The sequence below is a fragment of the Xiphophorus maculatus genome, chromosome 7 (genome assembly GCF_002775205.1).
Source record: "Xiphophorus maculatus strain JP 163 A chromosome 7, X_maculatus-5.0-male, whole genome shotgun sequence".
Lineage (NCBI taxonomy): Eukaryota > Metazoa > Chordata > Actinopteri > Cyprinodontiformes > Poeciliidae > Xiphophorus > Xiphophorus maculatus.
Genome location: NC_036449.1, coordinates 25,377,035 through 25,400,825, shown reverse-complemented (window position 1 = coordinate 25,400,825; position 23,791 = coordinate 25,377,035). Strand labels below are relative to the sequence as shown.

General features: G+C 36.5%; 1 protein-coding gene across 1 annotated transcript in view; it reads left to right on the top strand.

The window, feature by feature from the left end:
• Positions 1 to 16,945, top strand: part of ube2f (ubiquitin conjugating enzyme E2 F (putative)) — a 40,700-nt gene extending 23,755 nt beyond the window's left edge. The window contains exons 8-10 of the mRNA XM_023336219.1: positions 73 to 105; positions 1,223 to 1,285; positions 15,705 to 16,945. Coding sequence (XP_023191987.1) covers positions 73 to 105; positions 1,223 to 1,285; positions 15,705 to 15,755 — 147 coding nt within the window. The 3' untranslated portion in view covers positions 15,756 to 16,945. The remainder of the gene's footprint in view (positions 1 to 72; positions 106 to 1,222; positions 1,286 to 15,704) is intronic.
• The last annotated feature ends 6,846 nt before the right edge of the window (positions 16,946 to 23,791 follow it).

Sequence of the window (23,791 nt, the reverse complement as noted above, 5' to 3'; positions counted from 1 at the left end):
TTGCAGTTATAGAAGAGTAAGCATACATTTTAATGCATTATCTGAGAAATCATTTCTTCTCGTTTTTTCTAGGATGTGGTCTGGGGATTGAACTCCTTGTTTACTGTAAGTAAAACTAAAATTGACACATTTAACTCTAATTTCAACCATCAGTAGCCAAATTGTAACATAATGCTGTAGTTTCTGCTGAATGGACCCTAAACAGGTCTCTGAAGAGGTGTTAAAATGGATTACTCCAGATATTCAGTCATGGAATATTTTTTGACCCCAGTAAAATCTTCACTGCCAAAGTTTCTTATTGTATTTACATGGAGTTATTCTAAAGTCAGATCCAAATAAACAAGGTCACTGTTAATCCCTCTTTAAAGATGTACTGAGACCATAAATTCTGACTTCGGGGAAATCATGTATCTCGTTATGAAGAACACTTTGATGTAACTTCGAGGTCGAAGCGAGAAAAGTGCAAGCCATGTTTTGGAGACGCCAGCTGGCTCAGGAAGCTCGCTACTGCCACCTCTCCTTAGGGTATGCAGTTATACTTTATATTTCTCGTGAAAAGAAAATGACAAAAGGAACATTACTGATACAATTCACCTATTAAAAATATATCTTTGTGATGAGGGAATGGAACAATTCGAAAGGTGACATAAAAACTACCTGAAATGAGACAAATATGTTACGTAATAAATCAAGTATACTTTACCACAACTGATATTTAATATACATATTTAAGTAGACTTTTTATTAATTCTCTGTCGAAAATATCTGTTCTTACCCTGAGGTTAGCACTGTGTTCATGGTGATAATTGTGATCTTACCGCTTTATTAGGAAATAACCTCCCAGGCCGTCCTCTCTTTTTATCTCTTTAATAGCACGCCTGCATCTCTTGTGTGTGGCGTCGCTAAGGCGACTGTGTTATTAAACCGTTTTGTTTGTCGCAGTGACAGGCGCTGCGGTGACATTACACACAGTTGGTGGTGTTGAAGTAGATTTTATTTCTCATGACAGCTTTTCCTAATTAACAACATTTGACCCACATAATGAAGAGCCGAGTCCTGAAAGTATGCTAATAAAATGACATTGAACAGCCTCTAGGCACAAATAGTTTAGAAGTGATGTATGTTTTTCAATGTTTGACTCAACATCGCTGCTTTGGCCCTTTCGTTATTATTGTGGTTATTTTTAATCGGGCCTTCCCTTAATTTACCTCTTCTTCTGCAGGACCTGCTGAACTTTGATGACCCACTGAACATCGATGCAGCAGAACATCATCTGAGAGACAAGGTGAGGTACAGCACGAATTTAGGTCTCTTTTCATCATCACATTAGGAAATGCTGCAAGCAAGGATTGTGGACTTTTAAATGCATTTAATTCACTTCTGCATAATTTCTGAGAATCGCCTGCAGTCTTTTTAATCAATTTTACATCTGCTTGTGTGAACACCCTGCATAAAAATCTGTTTAAACCAGATCATCACCATGCAGCTGTGACACTTCCTGCTGCAGCTTTTTCTGAAACACCATGGGATTTAGTTGCTGTTTTAGGTGGTGTAATGTGATAATAGAAGAGCTTTAGCTTGGTGTAGTGGGCTGAAGCTGTCTTTCTGGGAATACAGTGACTGTGGACACTCCAAGGCTGTGTTCACAGAAAGGCACTTTGCCACGCACTGCTGCTAAATTTGGTACCTCTACAGTAGACAACAGGAGGTTCAGTTTGCAAATCAAATAATCATATTAAAGCAGATCTCTAGATCTTGCACCCTTTACTGCTGTGGGAAGTGTAAGCGCATTCTGATCAGCTTAATTCAGCATAATAGTGTTCAAACTTTGCGCTGTGAAATTGTCTTGAGACTATTCTTCAGGATTAATTAAATCCTTTCTTTCCCTCTACTCTAAATTTTACAGCACATTAAAAAAGCAATGTGATTCAAACAAGATAAGGATGTGTAATTGATGCACAAATTAGCAGTAGTCTGTCTTGCAAAAGTATTAATATCCCTTTTTCTAACCGTTTGGTATCAAAGGGGAAATCATGTTTGCTATTCTTTCCACTTTACAAGTATGCACTTGGTTTTTAATTTCATTTTTCATGAGACCAATAAAAAGATGTTTGTTATGGGAAAAAGGTTCAAAAGTTATGAAGGTTTTATGGGGTAATGTCATATCATCCAAAAATACCTACTTACTATCTTACATTTATGAGTTAGTTATTCTTACACAATCAAAAATAAACCCCAGTATGTTTGTTACTGAGGGAGCCAGGATTTGTCATGTGGCAATTGTAAAAATAATATTGTAAAGTCTGTAATCATGAATTCACAGTTAAAATGGCTTTACAGTTTTAGAAAAACAACAGATGGGAGTTTTACACTATCAATGTTAAGATCTGAGCTTCTATTTTCTGTAATCGGACTCTGGGTTCTACTGAGTCATGCAATAGCTGAAGGTGTAAGTGAAGAGAGTTGTACACAGATAAATAAATGCAATTTGCATAATTTTGTCTTTGATGATGAACTGCAATAGTATGCTATAGTTTCTGACTAGTTTTTGGCTGTCCTTGTCAACATAATCTTTTTAATTGACAATTTTTTTAACACATGAATGGAGTATTATGTGTTTTACTGTACTAGCTTTATTATTAACCATATCAGCTAATTTTTTTACTACTGAACAGAGGAATAATGAGGTTATTTTTGAGTCTTCACAATTTTGTAGATTTAGACTTTGTCAGATATGAAACAACCAGATCAAATGGGGTCAAAATATCCATTATTTTTTCGAACCTGCTGGACCCTTCAGGTTTAAAGATTTTTATTTTTACATTGACAAAACATTAGGTTACTCTGACAATAGTATGTTGTCAGTGTTGGATGTTATCATGCTGGATTTGTCCATTTTCTACAGCATGAGAACTAGTAAACATGTGGTCCATGGACACAGTTCAGTACTAAAACCCCAGTTCTCTGCATGTTATCAGTAATACTAATGGTGCTGGTCGGTGGACCAGGTTGCTACAGCAGGAGGTTCATTAGGGCTTACATATGACTTCAGTGATGGTCTGCAGTGAAGCAGACACCATACGCTTTGCAGTTCTCTGCCTCCTGCTGGATGGTGTCTCAGCACCTTACATTTCCATTTCCGTTCTCTGTTTCCACCAGAGTCTGATGTGCTGTGAAAAGATGCAGTGTTGGTTTAAAAAATGTTAAGACACTGATGTTTTGTGTATATATCTGAAGTCTGTTCTGTTAGCAGAAACTACCGGTATTACGATAATTGAACTCATCTGAAGATGACCAATGAAAGCGTTAAAAACAAACCTCTCTTGATGTGTTACGTAAATCTATTCTCAGTATATTTAGAGCTACTCCACCATCCTGTTGTTCTTCTATGAAGTCACAACAGCTGAAAACATGAAGTTGTTCAACCATGACCCCCCTCCCGCTGAGTCACACCATAATCAACTTCAGGAGTGAGCGGATAGTGGTGTGGGAGGTGGGTGTGCGTGTGCGTGTGTGTGTATGTATGTGAATTCTTTTAAATGTAGATGGATTTGCTTTTGTGTTGTGGAGCTTTTAAAGTGGTGCTACTCCTCTGGCTGCTCTCTGAATACATTACCGGTTAAAGTGGCTGAAAGGTAGCATTCTCAGAGGTTGAATGTACTGTAGTGTGCAGTTTGTTACTGACTTCAGTTTCTGACAACTAGTTTGATTACTATAATAAATATCTAAAATCCTGTTTCTTGATATCCTGGACATTTTTAATCTATTTTTAAAACTAAATCAAGGCCAGACAGAAAGAAGACTATGTTTGTCCTTGCAAATCTCTCTGTACATTTCTGTTTGATGCTTTGTAAGAGCACTTTAAAAGGCAAACACACACTGACATTTGAAGTCCTTTTTACCAATTATCTTAGCCCTGTATTTATATAAACAAACAGATTGCCATCTGGTTTCCTGGCACCCAGAATTTAAGACCAAGGTATTTATTTATTTATTTATTTATTTATTTATTTATTTATTTATTTATTTATTTATTTATTTATTCATTCATTTTTGCTGTGGTAGTATTTTCTTGGGGTATCTCCGATTTTAATAAAAGTGGATTTTTCTTCCTCTTTTGACAATACCTACACTGCCTGAAAATTCCCCACTATAAGTGTATTATATATGCTGTCAACAGCAAACTAAAAAGACATCGTTTTATAAGTTGTAATAAAAACACAAAACATTTTTTTTATTGAATGTCTCTGTATATTTTCTGCCTGCAGTTGATTTTCCTTTCTGTAAATGAGTGTTTTATTGCAGTAGCATCATCTTGAACGGAACATTTTCAAAAATTCAAATCGTTCATTTGATTATATTTTATTAGATAATCTTAGTAATATTTGTCTGCCACAAAACCACTAATTGCACATTTATAGATATAAATGGCATTTGTGATATCCACTCTTTAGTGCTTTTGTGCTTTCTACTTTAAAGACTAGAAAGCACAAAATTTAAGTAATGCAAATACTATGGCATCACATTACTCCCAAAGACCCAGAGGAAGGTATTAATCAGTCACAACAGCACATTTATGGACTGAGAGCGTATAGCTCTGATTGTGGGCATTTCCATTTATTTGCAGACCCTTTTGCCACCCATTCTCCACCCATCTGTGTGCTCTCGGAGGAACATTGTGTTTGCTATCTGTGTTTAAAGGGCGTATTTGCCAGGTGTTTGTAATAACTCTTCTGACTGTTCTGATTGGCCAGATTTCAAGCGAAAATTTGATGACAGACAGCATGGACTTGGCCTAATAGGAGATTCTGCAGCCGTAGAACAGATCTTTAATATTTTTTGTTGCTAAGCCTTTCGACAATTTATAAACTAACAAAAGCAAACCTGTGAAGGCAATATTGCAGTAATCGGTGTGACTAAACATAAACGCATGGATGAGTTTCTCTAGATCTAGTTGGGACATCAGTCCTTTAGTCCTAGAGATAATCTTCAGGTAATAGAAGCTGATTTTAATTGATTTTTAATTGTCTTCATGTGTTTCTGAAGGTTCAGATATGAGTCAATCACTACACCCATTTATCTTTTACGTTCTGGTCAATTATCCAGTGTCTAAAAGTAGTAAGATTGTGCTTAGAGACACATTTTCTACACCTTTCAAAAGAAATAACTGCCTGGAGATTGGTTTCTAACGTACAAACACCCGACACCATTATACAAGTGTATAACTTTGTTGCTTAGCTGATCTTGCTAGTCCTATTTTAACAACATAAATCAAGTATAAGCGAACAATGGAACAGGCAGAGCTTATCAATACCTACAGCTGTAATATTTATACAAAAATGACCATAAGACTGAACTACAGTGAAACAGGTGAAGAATTCTCATACTATCCTCACCGTAATGAAAAGTACACATTGGTGCTTGCAACACAAGGACTGTAGAAGCTTTTTGCCCTAAACCATGATGTAATATGGACCATCTGTTCACCTTCTGTTCAAGTATAACACCTTGGAGAATCTGTAACTGCCTCAGCACCACAGTTCACTTCCTCCTTTCCTGATAAAATCTGTACATTTCCACTAATTATACCAATCGTTTGCTGAGACCGCCTCTCCTGGTCTCTACCCTCATCAGTTATCTCATGTGGTTTAGCTTTTCATCAAGATTTAGTCATGTCAAGCACGTTGACACACAATCCATTTACTCCATCCTGATTGGAGCTCTGTTCTCCTCATCAGCTTTCTTCCTGCCAGCTCAAAACTCTGTGGGCCTGTGTAGACCCTCATTAGGGTACCAAAGGTAGAACAAATTGATCCTCTTTGTCTCAGTGTGTAAACAGAAACAGAGCTCACTTATTGGGTATGTAGTCTATAACTCTTTGCAACTCAACAACATCTGGTCAAGTTTCAGTGGATTATTCTATACTATGAAAGTACATTACAGATGATCTGTATTCAGCTTTGTCTTTGACAAACCACTGACATGACTGGTCCTGCACTGTGGGGGCAGGTCAAATGCTCCAATATGTGTCTGCAAGTAAACCAGACTTGGTTTTAATATATTTAACAGAGAATTGAGTCTTTAGTTACATTTGTGTGCTCCCCCCCATTTTTCTCTTCTGCAGTGAATAGTGCATGGAGTAATGTGTGTTTGAGACATCTAAACTAAACTGCAGCATAACACAGCACCCTCCACAATAATTGGCACCTCTGTTGAAGATGTGTGAAAAGCACTTGAATACATTCTGATTTTTTCACCTTTACTTGAGAAGACCACAGCATTTTATTAGAATACATTTATTTAGCTGGTACAAAAACAGCTGTTTCTTATACCAATAGTTATCTATTCAGTTAAAAAATACAATAATTTTTTAATGTGGGATTTCAATTTCAGATTATGCTGTGGCAATAAATGATTAATTTTAAGATTCTTCTGGTACCTGCTGGGATTGATGTACATAGTTCAGATGATTTATAAACAGTATTTTATGTTAGTGTATGAAAGAAAGTAGAACATCTTTGAACAGTGAATTTTGCATGTGGAAAACTTTCTAGATAGCAATATGGATTTAAGGTACACAGTTTTGAGGTCTGTTTCATCAAAGTAGCAGCTTTTTTTAAAACAATAATCTAACTGTTTCTTCAGCAATTTCATGTACTGCAACAATAAATACATTGCTGATGTTTCTAGGAAAAAAAACATATTGACAAACTTTCATCAATAACTTGACATCTGGCAAACCTCACGACTGTTAAACCACCAAGCATTACTGAGCCTCACACAAAGTTTCCCACTCATTATATCCTATAGGAGAGCCACACAGTAACCATAGAAACAAGGTGTGGAGTTGTGGCAGTCGGGCATAAACAGTGTCTGATTTCACTCAATACTGTATTTAAGTTTAAAAAAAACCCTGAAAAAGTTGCAAATGTACATAGTAATAGCCACTGTTCGATATCGCCATCAAATACAGTCATTTAAATCAGTCACCTAATGTCTCTCTTTATATTTTATATATGCTGGCAGATGTGGTAGTGAATAAAACTCTTTGGTGTGTTTAGCCCTTGCATTTACACATCTTCAGATCTTATTTATCACTGGGGAAATTTTATCATGAGGTCGTAATTCATTTCTCTGATATGATTGTGTTGAAAGGATAAATATTTGGTTTCATTATGCATAAATCAGTCTGATTAATACAAATGATTTCAGTGTCAGATCAGAACTAGTGCAGAACCAGTTCCTAACTGGTTCTATAACAAAATCTGTCACCAAACTGCTCTCCTTCATTAATTATTAAAACCTTACTTTATTTATTCTGAGGTTCAGTTAGACTTTGCAATCCTTGGAGACTGCTTATCTACAAAAATCAACATATTTTTCTTTTTAAATATACAAGCAGACACATTATTATTCCCTGTCAAATTTGTAAATGCTGCCTTAAACTACAGTAAGTATTTGTGGCCACCCGATTAAGAGTGCTGGAGGAGTTGGGTGCACCATTTCAGGAAGGATTTATAATTAACAACAGTCATTAATAAAATAGCTGACACTTTTTTAAACTGAACTGCAAACAGTGTTTATAAATTCAGCTGGAAAAGGTTGAGACATCTGCAGTCAATTGAACCACATTCGCAGCATTGTTTTATTCAACTTCTTTCTAAATTTGAAGCCCAGAGTTTCATAACTCTGCCCGAAATATGACTGAATAATGGGAAATTAACTAAAAGTCTTGCTATCATAACTTAGTTGTTAGTTTTCAAAAACCCTGGACAAAAGTTTTTCTTCCCCCATCCCCACAAGTGTTGGTGCGATGGTTGGTTTATTACTTTATGTTATTTGTTTTACCTTTGATTTGATGTTGGTGCTATGAAAGTACTACTACTGTTTTAGGACTGGAATTGCAATTCTTCACCTCTTACTTTGTGAAGGTTGATGGAATAAACCAATGGGAGTCCATTAAGATAGAATAGATCATAGATAAACCACTGCAAGTTTTGAACAAAGGAGTTCAATTGAGAAATGTCTTTTCATGGTAGCATTTGTTTTCTCATTGAAACTTTCTTTTGTTTTTGTTGCAACAGTCATTGCTGAATCACTCTTTTTGATTCACTGCTTTTCAGTAATAAATGTAATGAAAATTTTGTTTTTTGTATAAAAAATATTCTTGTATGAATCCAAATGTTGAAAAAAGCTCAAATCCACCATTTTGTAACTTATAATCTGCCTTTAAATCACTCTTATTGTTTTTAGTCTGCTTCATGTTAAAAGTAGCATCTTTTGGGCTCTAGTTGCGCTTTATTCTCATTCAGAAAGTTACTGTTTGTATCCATAAGGTTTAATTTACCTCCAGATGTTTGTGATCTGGCTCATGCATTTTGAATACCTGTACATAACCCTGGAGGAGCATAACAATCTGTTGTTAGTGAAATGGTCCAGGGAAAAGAAAGCTTTATTTACTTAGTGTATTCAGGCCAAAGTAGGTAATTTGCCATTTTCTGCTGAAGGAAAACTTTGAAACAAAGCAAAGGTAAATGTGTTGCTTATGTGATGACACTAATTGGGTTATTTCACTGATTGTTGTTCTAACTGAATTTGTGTGATGTTTTAATTAGATCATCTCTCTGTTTTCTCCCACTTTCCTTTGACGCATTAGTTGCTGGGCATCTAAATGTCAGTTTAGGGCAAGGTTTTTCAGTGCGCTACTCTGTTACTTGAACTAAAAAATACATGTAAGGAGTCCTAATTGTGTCAAAGTCAAGCATGATGTTTGACATTTTCACTTTTTCGTTGCTGTCGGCTCACCTTGCAAACAGTTTTCCCTTGTAACGGAGAAGAAAAAAGTTGCTTGATCTGATTGTTTCTAGTCTTGACGTCTGTCTCAAATAAAGATTTACAGCTAAGTTCACAAAGGGTTGCAGAGCCAACATCTCTGTTATACATGTATTGCAAGCAGTTTCCCAGAAGTACAGGAAGTCATTTAAGGGATTGTTAAAGTTGGGACATGACGTCCTTTTTGTAGCTGAGAAAGCCAGGAATGAAACGACACTTGCATTTTTTTTTTCAAATCGACTAACGCCTTACTTTCAGATTTTAAAACATTACAAACACTTTTAAACATTGGTTTTCAGGGAATCTATATCATTAATATAGCATTTTTGTAGAACATTTTTTTACATTAAAGATTTATTTAAACAGGGTGTTAAAGCAGTTCACTGACCCCTGAACTGAAGGACAACCTGCAGTACTCATTCCAGATTTGACTTTTTCATGAGTTTTGTATTTCTACTGTACAGATAATATTCAAAGCCAACTTCCTCTGTGAATCTGTTTATGTTATTAGATTGTCATTAGCAGCTAATTTAGCCAGTATACTTACCAGATCACCCACTTAGATCTGATAATGAAGGGATTATACACACTCTGCGTCGTTACTTGTTAGTCAAATAGGGCTTGTCCAGCAACACAAGTTTGAAATGCATCATTACATTTTGAAAATTACTTTAACCAGCTATAAAGCTAATATTTGTATATTACAAACAAAGGCTGATACTTATTTCCTAGTGACACCCATATACCTATTTCCTTGTCTTGCACCGATTGCTTTTTCCTTAATTCAGCTAGTTTTTTGTCTATTCCTGGGAGTAGTGGCCCACTCCTTTAAGAAACTGATTCATGTGAATTTATTTTATGCAAGAGACATGTACATCATTTGTTTTTTGCATGATATTTTTTAAGGGTGAGCATTCATAAAACCAAATGTTAAATACTCGGTGTGCAAAATAATCAAACTGTATTTGTGTTTTTAATATCAAATTAAATTAGGTTTTTACTTACTTTTGTGCAAGAGTAGAATTAATTATAGTCAAATTGACAGCATATTGACTGGTGTGATATTAAAATATTTTGAATTGAGAAACATAGTACAATGTAGTATTTTTCTGTTTTGAAGCATACATGAAGTGATGCCTGTTTGGATTTTTCTACCCCATTTCAGCCAAAGTAAAAAACAACAACAACAACAAATAAACAAAAAGACTTCTTTTATTGTTCACTGTAAGGAAATAATATCTTAAAACATCTTGCAGACTTGCAGCTGACTTCTTGGATTTTATTGTTGTCAGTCTTAGTTATATCAATTCATGCACTTTATGGTACTTCAGGGGTTTTATTTGATAATTTTTTTTTCTTTACAGACTCTGAGAACAAAAAGATCCAGTTGCTTACAGCAGGTTTTTTCTGAGTCAGTTCACCACTACCATTTTTTTAAAAACCTTACTGGGTCACATAGATATTAAGCATAATAATCACATTCTTCTCGCAGTTTTGAAATGCCAAAAAAATGTTCAGTAGAAGAGCATACTCTGCAGAAATATGTCTCCTCTGTGGATAGATTCATAAATATCCGACGTTTTTGTCACTGGCAGGCGTCCAGCATTTACATCTGTGTTTCCACACATCATTTTTAACTCCGTATGTTGCTCTTCCCCCTTGCCGACATGTTTAGGCTCACGTTCTCGCTTCCTCACTCGTACCCCAGTGACCACTCTGAAGCCCGGCGCTGCCTGCGTGACTAACTCGCTACTGGAACTGATGCACTGATGTCAGTGCTGCACACTTGAATGTGAAAAATCCTGTTGGAGAACAACATTATCACAGAGAAATGGCAGTGATTTAATGGCCAAGACCCCTGGGGTGATGGATGAGTAGATGGAAATAACGAGTATAAAAGATGACAAGAAGGGAGGGTTAGAAGAGACTGGTGGGCTGATGCTGCATAGCACCAAAATAAGAGTGTGACGTCTTTACAAAAATAACAATTTGCTTTTAAATTCAGGTGTTGAAAACTTTTTCAGGCAGATTTCTGCCTCTAATCTATTATTACCATAAATCAACATTGTGATGCAGGAAATCTCACTGTGACACCATGTTGGAGTAGTTCTATTAGGTTTGTCCTAATTAGTTTTTTTTTAAAGTTTATAGACTTTTGTTCCTAATTGTCTTTTGTTGAGTCGTTGCATGTTTCAAAAATTATTCTCTCTGGTTTTGGATGCTGTGCAGAGGAAATCCTCATTCTTGCTAGTGGTAAAAGATGCGATCTGCTTCAAAACCAGTCTAAAAGAAAAATCACTGCATTGTTCCTATTGTCTTGTTTTTGTTTTTACCACAACAGCAACGTAAGTGAAGCTTAAATACTATATGATTAATCACATTTAATCTCTTTTAAAGTTAGTTACAATTTTTCCATAATATCATGAAAATAGTTGCTTAAACTTGAAATTGACTGTGAAATAGTAAACTACTGTCTGATGTGAGCTACACAATACTCTATCAAAAAGACTTTGTGCTGCTAGTCCAACCTTGAAACCATCAGGGGGTGGAATATCTCAGTCATATATTGTTTATTCCAGTGTTTCTACGTTAGAAGGTCAGACACTAAAACCCTCTGAAGAAATGTGAGTCTTTTGGGAAACTTTCTGCATTTTAAGTGGAGCTTTTTGTGCCCCAAGGTAAATCTCACTCAGATAAAATAAAAATGAGAGTTACTAATAATGCAGAAAAGGCATATTAGACATGTAAATGAAGAAAATTGTGTTGCACTGCTTATGTGAAACATTTCATCCCATATTGACAAAATATAGAAGTGTTAAGGAAAGAAGCATTTCGTGAAAGAAGGAAATTTGGCATCTGCCATATTCTATGGTAATATCTGTTGGTAGCTTATCTACAGCTGAGAGGAACCGGTTCAATTAGCTCACTGGGAAGGCCCGCACTGGAAGTAGATGCCCAGTCAACCCAGTACAGATAGTGGGAGACAGAAGGACTCTGTACATGTCTCCCACCCCAAGCATGAAGTTTTGCTGGACTGGAGAGCAACTTCAGTGACATACTGCTGCTTCCTGGGTGACAAAGGAGCGTTATAGGAGATCCTTCTTCCCAGTGGCTGTTAGATTCTATAACAAGCTTAATAGGTGTTTACATCCTGGCTGGTATTTGCAGTTTCTCTACTTCCAAGTAACATTTCTGCTGTTATTTGCACCTTTTTGCATGGCTTTATTTTCACTTATTGTAAATAATTTGTTGTCTTGAATGCACACATACACTTGCACACCCTGTACATTTAAAAAAAATTCTACCCAGTTGCATATTTCTTTGGATCAAAGTAAGCTACTTTTGATAACTGCACAATATCTTAAGTTGCGATTTTACCCTGGGTGTATAGTATGTAAGTCTCAATTTATTTTTTTTATATATATTTTTATCTTCATGTGAACATACAGTATATACCTGTCACTTTGCTGTTGCTGTACCTAATTTTGCCACCGTGGTAAAATAAAGGATATTTTTATTTAATTCTAAAATCAGACTTTTGGGAAATACTTTGAGTTTATACTGAAAATGTTCTGCTTCTACAATAAATTTAAACAATTAATTTGTTTAAAACGGTTAATCATAAACACAACATTCAAACCCCAGATTCACTCGTTTTTCAATTAGAGGTAGAGAAAGTGATCAAAAAAACTATTAAATATTAAATTACGTTGGTCATACTTATGGTTAATACAATGTCATGGCTGTTGTTGAAGTTAATTAACTTCCCTAAAACATGTCTGTGCTTTGATAGTGTTTGCCCAGTGATCCCATTTAGAGTGGTTTCTTTCTTATCTGTTGCCTTCAGCTGAATGAACAGTTTAGTTTGGCTTTGTCCGTCTTTGTATGTTCTGCATAAAAGGCTGCACTTTAACAAGAGAGCTGTTGCAGTTCAAATTAACAATCTCTAGTCTTTGATCCAAATCCAGGATGACGTGTGCACGGACTGCAAGGCATTCTCTGTGAGGTTTCACCAAATATTTGGCTGAAGGGATGTAGACACAAGCAACCAAAGCCAATAAAGTCTCTAGAAAACACAGCAAGCTGTTGTGTGAGGAGAGATAGGCAGCAAAATGTCAAAACAGAACAAGGCAAAGCGGTCATGCAAAGAGCTCCCTTGAGAGCAGATTTGCCCGGGAGGTATGGGTCAAAAGAACTATAGAAACGGATTGACACAATGGTTGCATTGTATGTGTGGTTGAAAAGGTGAAATACACATCAAAAAGGTCTGATCAAGTTAAAAGAGAGCGAGTTAGAAAGAGATGGCAAACATGATTGGCAGGAATGTGACCAAGGAAAATTCTGCTGCTAGCATGAATTCTGCTTTGTCACAGTTTTATCCATTGAACACTTGTTCAATGACGGTGTTTAATAAAAACCAGAAACTATGCTTACAAAATTACTACAGAGTATGCAATCTGTCACCTTGAAAAACTGTGATTTTAACTGGCGTGCAGTAGCTCAAATGGGAAAAAACCGAAATAATTTAGTTGTCTCTATACAGTCAGCTGAGGCTCAGGGATACTGCCACAGCGACCTTCAACTCTCAACAGCAGTTCAGAAGACACATCGCCACATCGACAAAGGGAATCATCATTCCCTTTGTCAGCTCACCATTTATGCAAAGCATACAAAGAGGTCATAATACAGCTTTTCCTCTCTATTTAAATATATAAATTCTGTCTATAAAAAGATAGAATCAAAGCAAGAATAAGATTAAAATCTCAATGCAGAGATCAGAGGAAGAAGGTAGTGCTCAGCTTCCTCACAACCTGATGAATAAATTAAATTATTATAGTAGTTATTCAATTAAGAACTGTAGAAATTGGGGATGCACCAAGACGAAAATTTGGGCCGATATCAATATCCGATATTAATATTGCTGCTATTGAACTTAACCAATATTTACTGGTATTATGTATATTTCACTACAGTTTTGACACCTTGTGGAAAAAAACAGATGCAAATAAATATTGGTTGTTCATATCGACCCTGTTTCATTTATCGGACCGATACCAATATGTTAAGAAATGACTAAGATTGGTCTATACTGATGTTGGTGCCAATTTATTGTGCATCCCTAGTACAAATGTACGTAATTCCTCACCACGTCAGATACACGTTCCTTAAAAGTATCAATTTCTCCTATGGATGCAAAATCCAGACAGTGGAAACAAACTAATTTCCATATAAAACTTGTCAAAAACGTCTGATCAATCTCACACCATTTCCCCTCACAAGATAGGTCAGAAGACCAATGTTGAAATAGTGTGACCAGAGCCAGGTGTCACAATTTTCATCACTGCTCTATATCAATGACAGACAATTTCAGCAGTTTGGAGAGAGTAAATGACAACCTTCACTCTAGGGGTGTTTGATCTTTCTTGGCCAATGATGTGGTTTTGCTCATTTTCTCCATAGCACCAGGTCAATGGGATGCTCTGAAGAAGTTAACAATAATCTCTTTGGTCTTCCTAATAGTTCGGAAGACCAAAGGGACCAATGTCCTTACACCATTGGAGCAGTGTAAGGACATTGTAGTTGGTTTACCACCCGTAGTTGGTTTCATCATTGTTTGTTGGTGATGGGATCCACCACATCCACATCATATAAACTTAATGATGTGGTTAGTGCTGTAGATGTGAGTGCGCAGTCATTGATCAGTAGTGTGAAAAGCAGCAAGCTGTGTTTCTATATTAAACTGCCTGATGTACAAGTTTCATTAGCAGACTGACTGCTGTTTGCATCACTCAATTTAATTACAAAACAAACCATTATTATCAATTGTCTTGACTCGTCAAAGTGGTCAGCATTTTCTTCATCTTGACATAAGAGTCCTACTTCATGTTATTCAGTCCCTGGTCATCAGAGTCTGAGACTGACCCCACGAAAGAAAACAAGACTCACCCATCGCCTTCCCTTGGGATTACTTAGTTTAGTTTTGTTGAATCCCTGGATGGCAATAGGATCATAAATATGTTATTTTATGCCTTAGGCAGTCTGTAGCCCAGCCAAAGAACAAACAAAGGTCACATAAGTCATACATTCAGATTCAGGAAAGACATATTTAGTTTCACATTTTGGGAAATGTTTAGAAAGTGAATAAATTTCCACCGAACTAATGCATATTTAATGTACTGCTGCAGAAAAATGTCATGTACCCTAAGTGAGTTGTTTTTTATGGCTTTTTTCTTTGAAAAGATGCTTTTCTGTACAGTCTTAATGTCTTCCCGCTGAAGAAATATGACTCACTAAATGCATGGTGACACTGAAGAAGGATATATTTATATACATATGACTAATTTGTGACTTCATTATGAGTCACATCACCCCTGGTTATCCTGGGAATTGTGCATTTTTTTGCTTTTGCTTTGTTTAAGGATATCCAGTAGCTTATTGTTTATGTGTTGCCATAAACAATGTCTTTCACTGACCATTTTGTCAAAAACAAATCTTATAATATGCTTTCACATTAGAACCACAGACATTAAAGGGTGTTCTATGAGAAACTAATAAAAAGCAGTAAATGATTGAGAAGTAGAAGACAAAGTCGCAATTTATTTACTTGTGTTTGTAAAAAATGAACTTTTTAAATGACCTTGCTTTTCTTGCTTTCACATTTCAGTTATGTGCTACTTCTGTTTGTGCATCACATAAAATCAAAATAGGTTGCCTTGAGGTAAATGTAAAGGATTTTAAAGGTCATCAATAGTTTTTTTATGGCATTTTAGAGTTGCACATACGGCAATAAGAAGCGTGTCAATAGTGTTTAGTCCTCCATGACGCTCATCTTATCTTTCCCTCTTGTTCCCCCTCCCATCTTTTCCACTCAGGAGGATTTTCGAAGTAAGGTTCAAGATTACATCAAGCACTACGCCAGATGATAGATGGATCGGCTTCCCCAAGCAGCCGTGCGACAAACAACCAAACTGCTCTACCTTGCCTCTGCTTATCTGGCCGACTCCTCCATGTGTGAAACAGCAGCAGACTCTTTGACTCTTACTACTCCCCTCCACCTCTACATGACTCTGCAACCCCCGCAATAAACTTCACACTGCAGAAATAATAAAAAAAAATAGTAAAAAACTAAACAGAATTATGAATGCTTCAAAGGAAGGACTTGCAAACAAAATATATGCTTTAATTATGCTAATAAGTTGATTGTTACAGCAGCAACAATGTCTGAGTCGGCGCCAGGGCCTTGCTAAGGTGAACACGAGCCTGTTGGGAACGAGCCGTGGCAGGAAAAACACAACATGGAGTCTCACATGATGTTTCACCGAAAAAGATCAGAAGTCACACTTGGCTGTTTTTAAATACAAGCTGAGAAAAGAACAAATATCTGTTACTATCAGCTCTCTGTTTCAGTGCCTGCATTGTTTGTGTTGCTTATGAGGAAGTGCATGGGGGGTCTACAAATGTTCACACATGCAAAAAAACAAAACAAAAAAAACACGCGTCATATGTCGTCGTAGAGGGTGAGCATACACACTCACACACGAAGGTTCCTCATTAGACAGCATGTGAATGATCACGTTTTGTTTCCGTTCTCAGAGCATGTTTGTGTTGTCCTGTGCTCAGCATTTAAATCACCTCTAATCTCTTTATACGTTGCTTCCAAGTTCTCCAGGTCTTTTTCTTTCGACTTTGTTGACTTTATTACCATATTTTCTAATAATTTACAGAAATTGGGGGTGGTTTAAAATCTTTGCACAGTTCTCCAGCAGGTTACACACACAAAACATCTCATAGAGATAATTTGAGTGTTTTCATCTCCAGATACATAAAATACTGCCATGAAAAACAAAAAGCCACATGTATCTTTCTTTCTTTTTTTTATTTAATTCACCCCCTTCTCATCTGCGCTCTTTACACCTTCGTATCTCGATCACGGCGTGTATGAGAAGCTTATTGCAAACTAACAGTGCAATCCAAAAGTGCTTTGACATCTCACTGGTAAAGTTGGCTTTGTACTTAAATACTATCAAGTTTTAAGTGAAATCATGAGGACTTTAAATGACTGGTTCAGATTTAATTTTTGCACCCATGAGAAATAAATAGTGATGGAATTTTACCTGCTTGGTTTTTATTCCAGTTTCTCTTGATTTAATTAATAAGCAATGGAACTGAAGTTACATCACCTTACTTGACATCTTATAGCTAAAATATTTGGGGTAAAACTATCAGCAGTTGATAAAAAGTTGGAAAAACATGAACTTGGTAGAGTTCAGATGATGCTTTGGACATCCTGGATGCAAGAATCTGAATGACCAGGTCTGTGATTTCAATGAAATGTTTACAACTTGTATTTAGATGCTGCTTTGATAACCGGTCAAAGTGGACAACTCTAAAAGTGTCAACCTCTTTACACTTAGAGGTTTATAATAAATTAACTGCATTAATATGTTAGACATAAAATATGTGCTATTTCAGTTTAATTCAAGAAGGAAAATGTTCTCATTTTTACAGGTAATACAAACTTCATTTTTTGGGTTGATATGGATTTGGTAGCACTGCAAAAAGAAACAAATACTGCTTTTATATTTATTTTAAAATGAAAATTACACAGAAACAACCTGTGCTAGCTACATATTGTCCTTTACATATGAGAATGTGTGAAGCAAGGCAGCATTTGGTAATGGAGCATTTCATTTTTATGCATTTTTCACATTTATCATCTTAACACAAATTGAAGAACTTAAATGAATCATTTTATTATGTTTACTCAACATTGGGTTTGCAACTTTGAGTTTGCAACTGGTAAAGGGTAGTTTAGGTTGACCACAGCTACAGAACCTTTAAAAAGTGTCCATGAGCTTGGATGTTTTAACCTTTTTATTGCTTTTACAAAGCAATAATGAGCATCAAAATTTTTACTTTTTGATAAAAAAAAATTACAAAAACCCTCTTTAATATCAAAGTGGAAACTGATTTCTGCAACATAATTCAGTTAAACTATATGTATTTTACATAGAAGTGATTGCATAAATATTCTCGCCTTTTAAAGTGACACCTAATTCAACAGAGCACCAGCCAAGTGGTACTGGTAGTCTCACAAGTAAGAAAACATCCTGAAGCATTTATATAAAGCTACAGAGAAATAGTTTGGAGACAACAAGGTTGATGTTCTGGAGTGGCCTAATCAAAGCCCAGAACTCAATCCCACAGACTTGAAAGATTCTGTTCACAGCTGATCTCTATGCAACTTGTACAGCTTAGCAGGAAGAATGGAGCTTCTGCATCCAGCCTGATTTAGAACCATCCACAGCTGGGATAGCTGCCATAGTTACATTTATGAAATATTGACTTAAAGGGGTTAAATATTTGTCATCAGTGTTTTTCTGTTAAATATTTAAAAAAATTTGTTAAATATTTACTGTCAAAAACAAATTTTTTGACTGTAGTTTGACTTTTTACATTGATTTTGCAGTCATGACCTCTTCCTCTGTGAGTGGCTTTTCAGCTCATATCATAGACTCCTTCTTTTTGAGAAATGACGTTCTTTTACCAGCTTCAACCTTCACTGAGTCTTTTTCTGTTGTTCTGAGGACAATATACATATTTGCACAAACGTTTAGACGGTCACAGTGTGACATGAATATGATGTGACTTGCCAGCATAATTTCTTCCTTCTGCGCTCATTCTGTTCCAGGTTTTTAACTTCTTTTTTCTCCACTGGTGAAAGTAAATGCAATGACCGCACTGGGTTCTGCTGAAATGAAAAAACCCATCAGTGAGACAAATAAAGGTCAGTTAAAAGCAGTTGTGAAAATGGTTGTTCTGAAGCGTGTCTTAAGGCTAAAGTAATAGACATTAGGTGCAAAACTATCTTTCAAAATTGGCCTCCAGGTTCATTTTTTGGTGCCTTGTGGTTTTCTTTTGTCATGCAGTTTCAATGTTTTCTCTTTAATGTCTTTACTTTTTCCTAGTGGATTTGTGGGCTAGTGGGGAGAGAGAGCAAATATCCCTTTTTATTCTTTCACTCAAAAAGGAGAATATCAGAAACTTTTTGATAACTCTTAAAAGTTTTCTTTTAAGAATTTAATACCTTTTTAAAAAATGCAATGTATTGTGATGTTATCCTCTATCAATTCAAGCTACAACCTGACAAACTACCAGCCTGCTTTGTCTTTCACCAACCAGCACTGCCACATCTTTTACTGCAACTTTGTGGCGTACAGCCTTTTCTTCTTCTGGGTTCCCTACATTGTTGGATGATTTGATGAGGTGGAGCTACAAAGCTAATGGATTTACATTCATTAGCAGCTTTGTAATGTACACATGCTCAGATGTTTAAACTCACTAAAGTTCAAACTAAGCCTCAGGATGGGTAATAGGTGATTTAAGTTACTCTGAATGTACCGTTTTGTTGGTGCTAGACACGATGTACCATGCAAAAGCTCACTAAATTTTGACAATAACAGATTGTTTTAATACTAATTACCTCTATAAACTAGATTATTGTCATAAAAGACTTGGAAAAACTGTACTCTTCATTCCACAAACTGGTAGTGAGGCACGTTTAGGCACTCTGTCCTATTCGTACCCAAAATAATTGACTGTATCTCCCTACTGTCAGCGATTCGTACAATTTGACTTGGTTGAGAGAGAACTGCAGACAGTGCAGATGTCTGTCAGTCACACACTGCACCAACCTTTGGAGGATCCACAATCAAACTGTACACTTGCCCTGTGGGTACTGCATATTGCATTATCCTGGGCCTGCAGTGACAGCTGACAGCATCAACCGGGTAACGAGATGGGTTAGTGCTATAAATCCTATTTCTTTCCGTTTTCTGGCCCCAACAAGCATTGTTGAGCGCGAATACAATCTCCAATAAGCTCTTGCAAAACAGCTTCAATTATCCAGCAGCACATTTTCCCCTCACCTTTGAGAAAGCCCAGAGACGAGGTGAGGAAGAAAAATAACAAGAAGCTAAAGAAATCCCTGTGGACGGCACACCTGACTGCCACACATACGAGGAGCTTCATCAGCCTAAATGATGAAGGGTCATTTATCAAAGAAATTGGCTGAAGTCAGCACTTTTGTAACTTGGGGCAATATTTTGACCAGTGGACAATTTAAAGGGTACAGGTTATAACAAAGATCTTGACTTGCAGAGATAGTTAGCAGCAGAGAAGCTGAAAATATATTTTGCCAGAGGTTAGAGTGTTGAGTTTTTTTTTTTTTAGAGTCAGACTGAACAGAAGTAGATTTCATTTCAGAAAACTTTTAACAGCAGCTGGAGCCGGTGGAGTTAATAATCGCTGCTTCGTGTATGTGCATGTTTTCTTGATCTGGTGAATAGGGTTCCTTACACGAGTGCATTTCCTTTATGCCTTTTCATTCTTTCCGATCATCTGTCAGAATGAATAACCTACTCTCTTTTTTATCACGACTCATCTCCTTAGTCATATTCTCACTATCTTATGGGGAAATCAAATGGAAAAAGAGCACCAATTATATTGCTGCTGGCATAAATGGCGTCTATTTATTTCCCATCATGGATGAGTGCAGTGCTGGAGTTTGTGGAGGGTAGCTTCTTTTTGCTGGTTAAATTGAGGATGAGCTGTCTATGGTTTTGACTGTTGATCCATTACCTGCTGATCTCTTAGTGGTGACCTATTATGCTTCCTTAAACAGATTAGGATAGAACTATGGGCAAAACATGTTCATTGCATTTTTTGCACAATATCATTCTTTGATAATGAGCTTTCAATCTGGTCAGGCCAATTTATAGCTCCTTTCAGAATGAGCTGCACCCCAACTCAACGCTTACATTAAAATGACTGGAAACAGATGTGCAATTATACAACTGTGCATCTTTGAAAAGCAGAAGTGAAGCCTCCTGCACAACCAACAAGAATGCAGCACGTGGTTTCTTGATGGTAAGTCTACAATATAACACTTGGCTTTCCCAGCAGCCATTGTACAGTGGTAAAATCAGCTGACCAAACATACTGGTAATTTGGTAACAGGGCTGAGGTTGCTAGGTAACGACACAGTGCCTTTGGGATTTGACTCAACAACTGAGAGATTTTTGAAAAAAACCATGAATTTATTACCAAAAAATGGTTGAAGAGATTTTTTTAAGCACTAAGTAGTAGAGACCTGAATGGATCATATATAAAAATATACAAAGTATGAATTTTGCATCATAGGTCCCCTTTAAACTAAGCTGACCACAATGGTCCATTGCTTTTATCGCTTCTTTGGCCTCCAGGTAAAATTTGAAAACTTGATTTTTGTTTTAGATATGTGGACAAAAAAATATCTTTGGCCTTTCAATGAAATAATTGAGTGAACAATAATGCCATTGGAAATTAGGTTCAACATAAATCTCCTCCTTTCAATCTCTCACTCACTTATTTCCCACCTCACTTTGTTTCCCTACTCCAGCACAAAGTGGTAATTCAGTCCCCAGTAGTGTGTTAAAAAAACAATTGGATCCCCATAGACTTTCTGTTTAATTTCACTTTGTGCTCATAAATTGTAAGCCTGGGCAGCCTGAGCATTACCTCAGGGCAATAACCTGTGGTTTTCTATTAGGGAGAATAAATGACAAAAATTCTGAGTCAGATCAGGATTTGTAACATGCCCAACATGCCAGTCATCATACAGAGTCATCTCTGTAAATCTTGCTCTGGGAAAACTCGTGTAAATCTTGGCTCCCTGCACTGTGATGAAGTGTTTGTAAAGTTTGGATGATGATAAGAATGGCATTCGATGATGTACATAGGATGGTGGTTAGCTTTTTGTGTAAAGGGTTGGTGCGAATGTCCAAATTGTCCGAGTGAAGAGGCACAGAATGCGGTGTGCTTGGAGTCAGAGCCATTAGCCGAGTATAAAACAGCCTCACCATTTATTTATCCTGCTGATGCTCAACAGTGGGAAGACAGGCTGGATTTTTTTACTGCTATGTCCACCAGAAAAAGAGTTTTTGTTTATGATCTCCATGGCAACATCTCTGAATCCATCTAGCTATGCTGTAAGTGATGACAGCTAAACTCCAATCCATTTATTGGGATTTTATGTTATAAACTAACACAAAGTAGCACATAATAGTGAAGTAGAAGGAAAATAATAAATGATTTTCAACATTTTTTGTTTTTACAAATAAAAATATGAAAATGTAACCATATTCAGCTCCTCATCCTCCCAAGTCAGTTCCTTCTCAAGGGAATTTTCTTCCCCATACTTATAACAACATTGGTTATTTTTGAAAGCTTTCAAGTCTTACCACAGATTCTTAATTTGATGTAGACTTAGACTTTGACTTGGCCATTTGTAACAAATAGCTTAATCTTAAACTTTCTGGCTATGCTTTAATAGTTGTTGTCCTGCTGGTAGATCAAAGTTTTTTCCAGTGTTGATACAAGTTTTCTTCAAGAACTGCCAATGTATTCAGCTTCATACATCTTCCCATCAACTTTGACCAGATTTATAGTCTCTGGTGAAGAAACTCGTCCCCACAGTATGATCTTGTCACCACTGTGCTTCACTATAGGGGACGTTGTGTTCACGGTCAAATACTGGTTTGCGAGTTGGCCAAAAAATATATCTTGGCATCATCTGACCAGAGTACCTTCTTCCATGTTTTTGGCTTTAATAGTGAACAACAAATAGTTTTACTGTCAGCAGATTACTTCTGAAGGCGGGTGGTTGCACTAGAGTTTATTTATATGTACCAGAGTAAAATGTAGCCAAAAGCAATTGCCAATCAAAATTATATATCTTTATTCTGCTAAAATACCATAATTTCTTTCCTACTTATCAGTAATACACTTCACCTCTTTGTTTTGGGCTATAAAAAAATAATAAAAAAAACACAAATTTGCAGCAGATAATCTGACACAATGTACGCCCTTTGCACGATGTGCAAATGTTGTGCATGTACTTTTACAAGGCCCCATATATGTACTGCTGGTGGTGTTTAATGCATTTTTCATTAATGTGACCTTAACAAAAAAGGGCAACTTTATTTTATTCTATATTTTTGACGCATATAAAATAAAAGTAAATAACTTGGTACTCTCCCCTCCTCTGATAATTGTTATAGAAGACGCTGCTGAGTTAAAAAGTGTTGCTGTGAGTGTTTACAAATAGTTTTTACAGCATTTGTTGTTTTTTTACGCTTAGGTATTCCTTAGGCTGTCAGTCTGACAGATGATCAATAAAAGCAGAGATTGCTTTTGGTGAAATCAAACTTACACCCTTCTATTTGTTGCTGATCATAATTTCATGCTGTCAGTTCCACATCTAATGCAGGTTTTCTCACCAAGAGTCCACATACACGCACACGCACACTAGCTGAATTTATTTACTTGAACATATAAAAGAGATGAAACGCAGTGTTTTGAAGCCTCGTCAGCAAATGTCTTTACATGTCCACATCCAGGCGTGTCAGACGTCCACGTCTGTCCAAGTGTTTGTCCCAGTCAATGAACAGAAGCACGTCGACTCTGGTGTTGCTTGCACGCCTCTCCCTGCGCCTAAGAGTAAAGTGCCTCGCTATTTCATTTATTGTGCTTCAGAAGCTGCCCACACTGTTTCCAGCTGTGGGAGGCATTTCAGTGTGCTGCGAGATTAACTTGGAAGACTGCAAACAATAATACGTTTAGTCATGCCAACTTACACAGAAACGGCGTAATTAAATAAGCCTCCATCTTTTCTGCTTTGTTGAAGCAGAGCAACAATAAAAGCTGATAAACAATGCAGTCCCGATCACTGATGCGCACATACTGCACTACCAGTCATCCATGTTTTAATGCAAATCAGCATGTTTTAGACTGAGATAGAAGACCAGATAGTGAAAACATTAACATTTTCTAAATAAAATGCATACTGCTTTGTTTTATGCATACAAATAAACAAACTTTTGAGCAACTTTTGTCATATTTAAAATCTCGTGATGCCCAC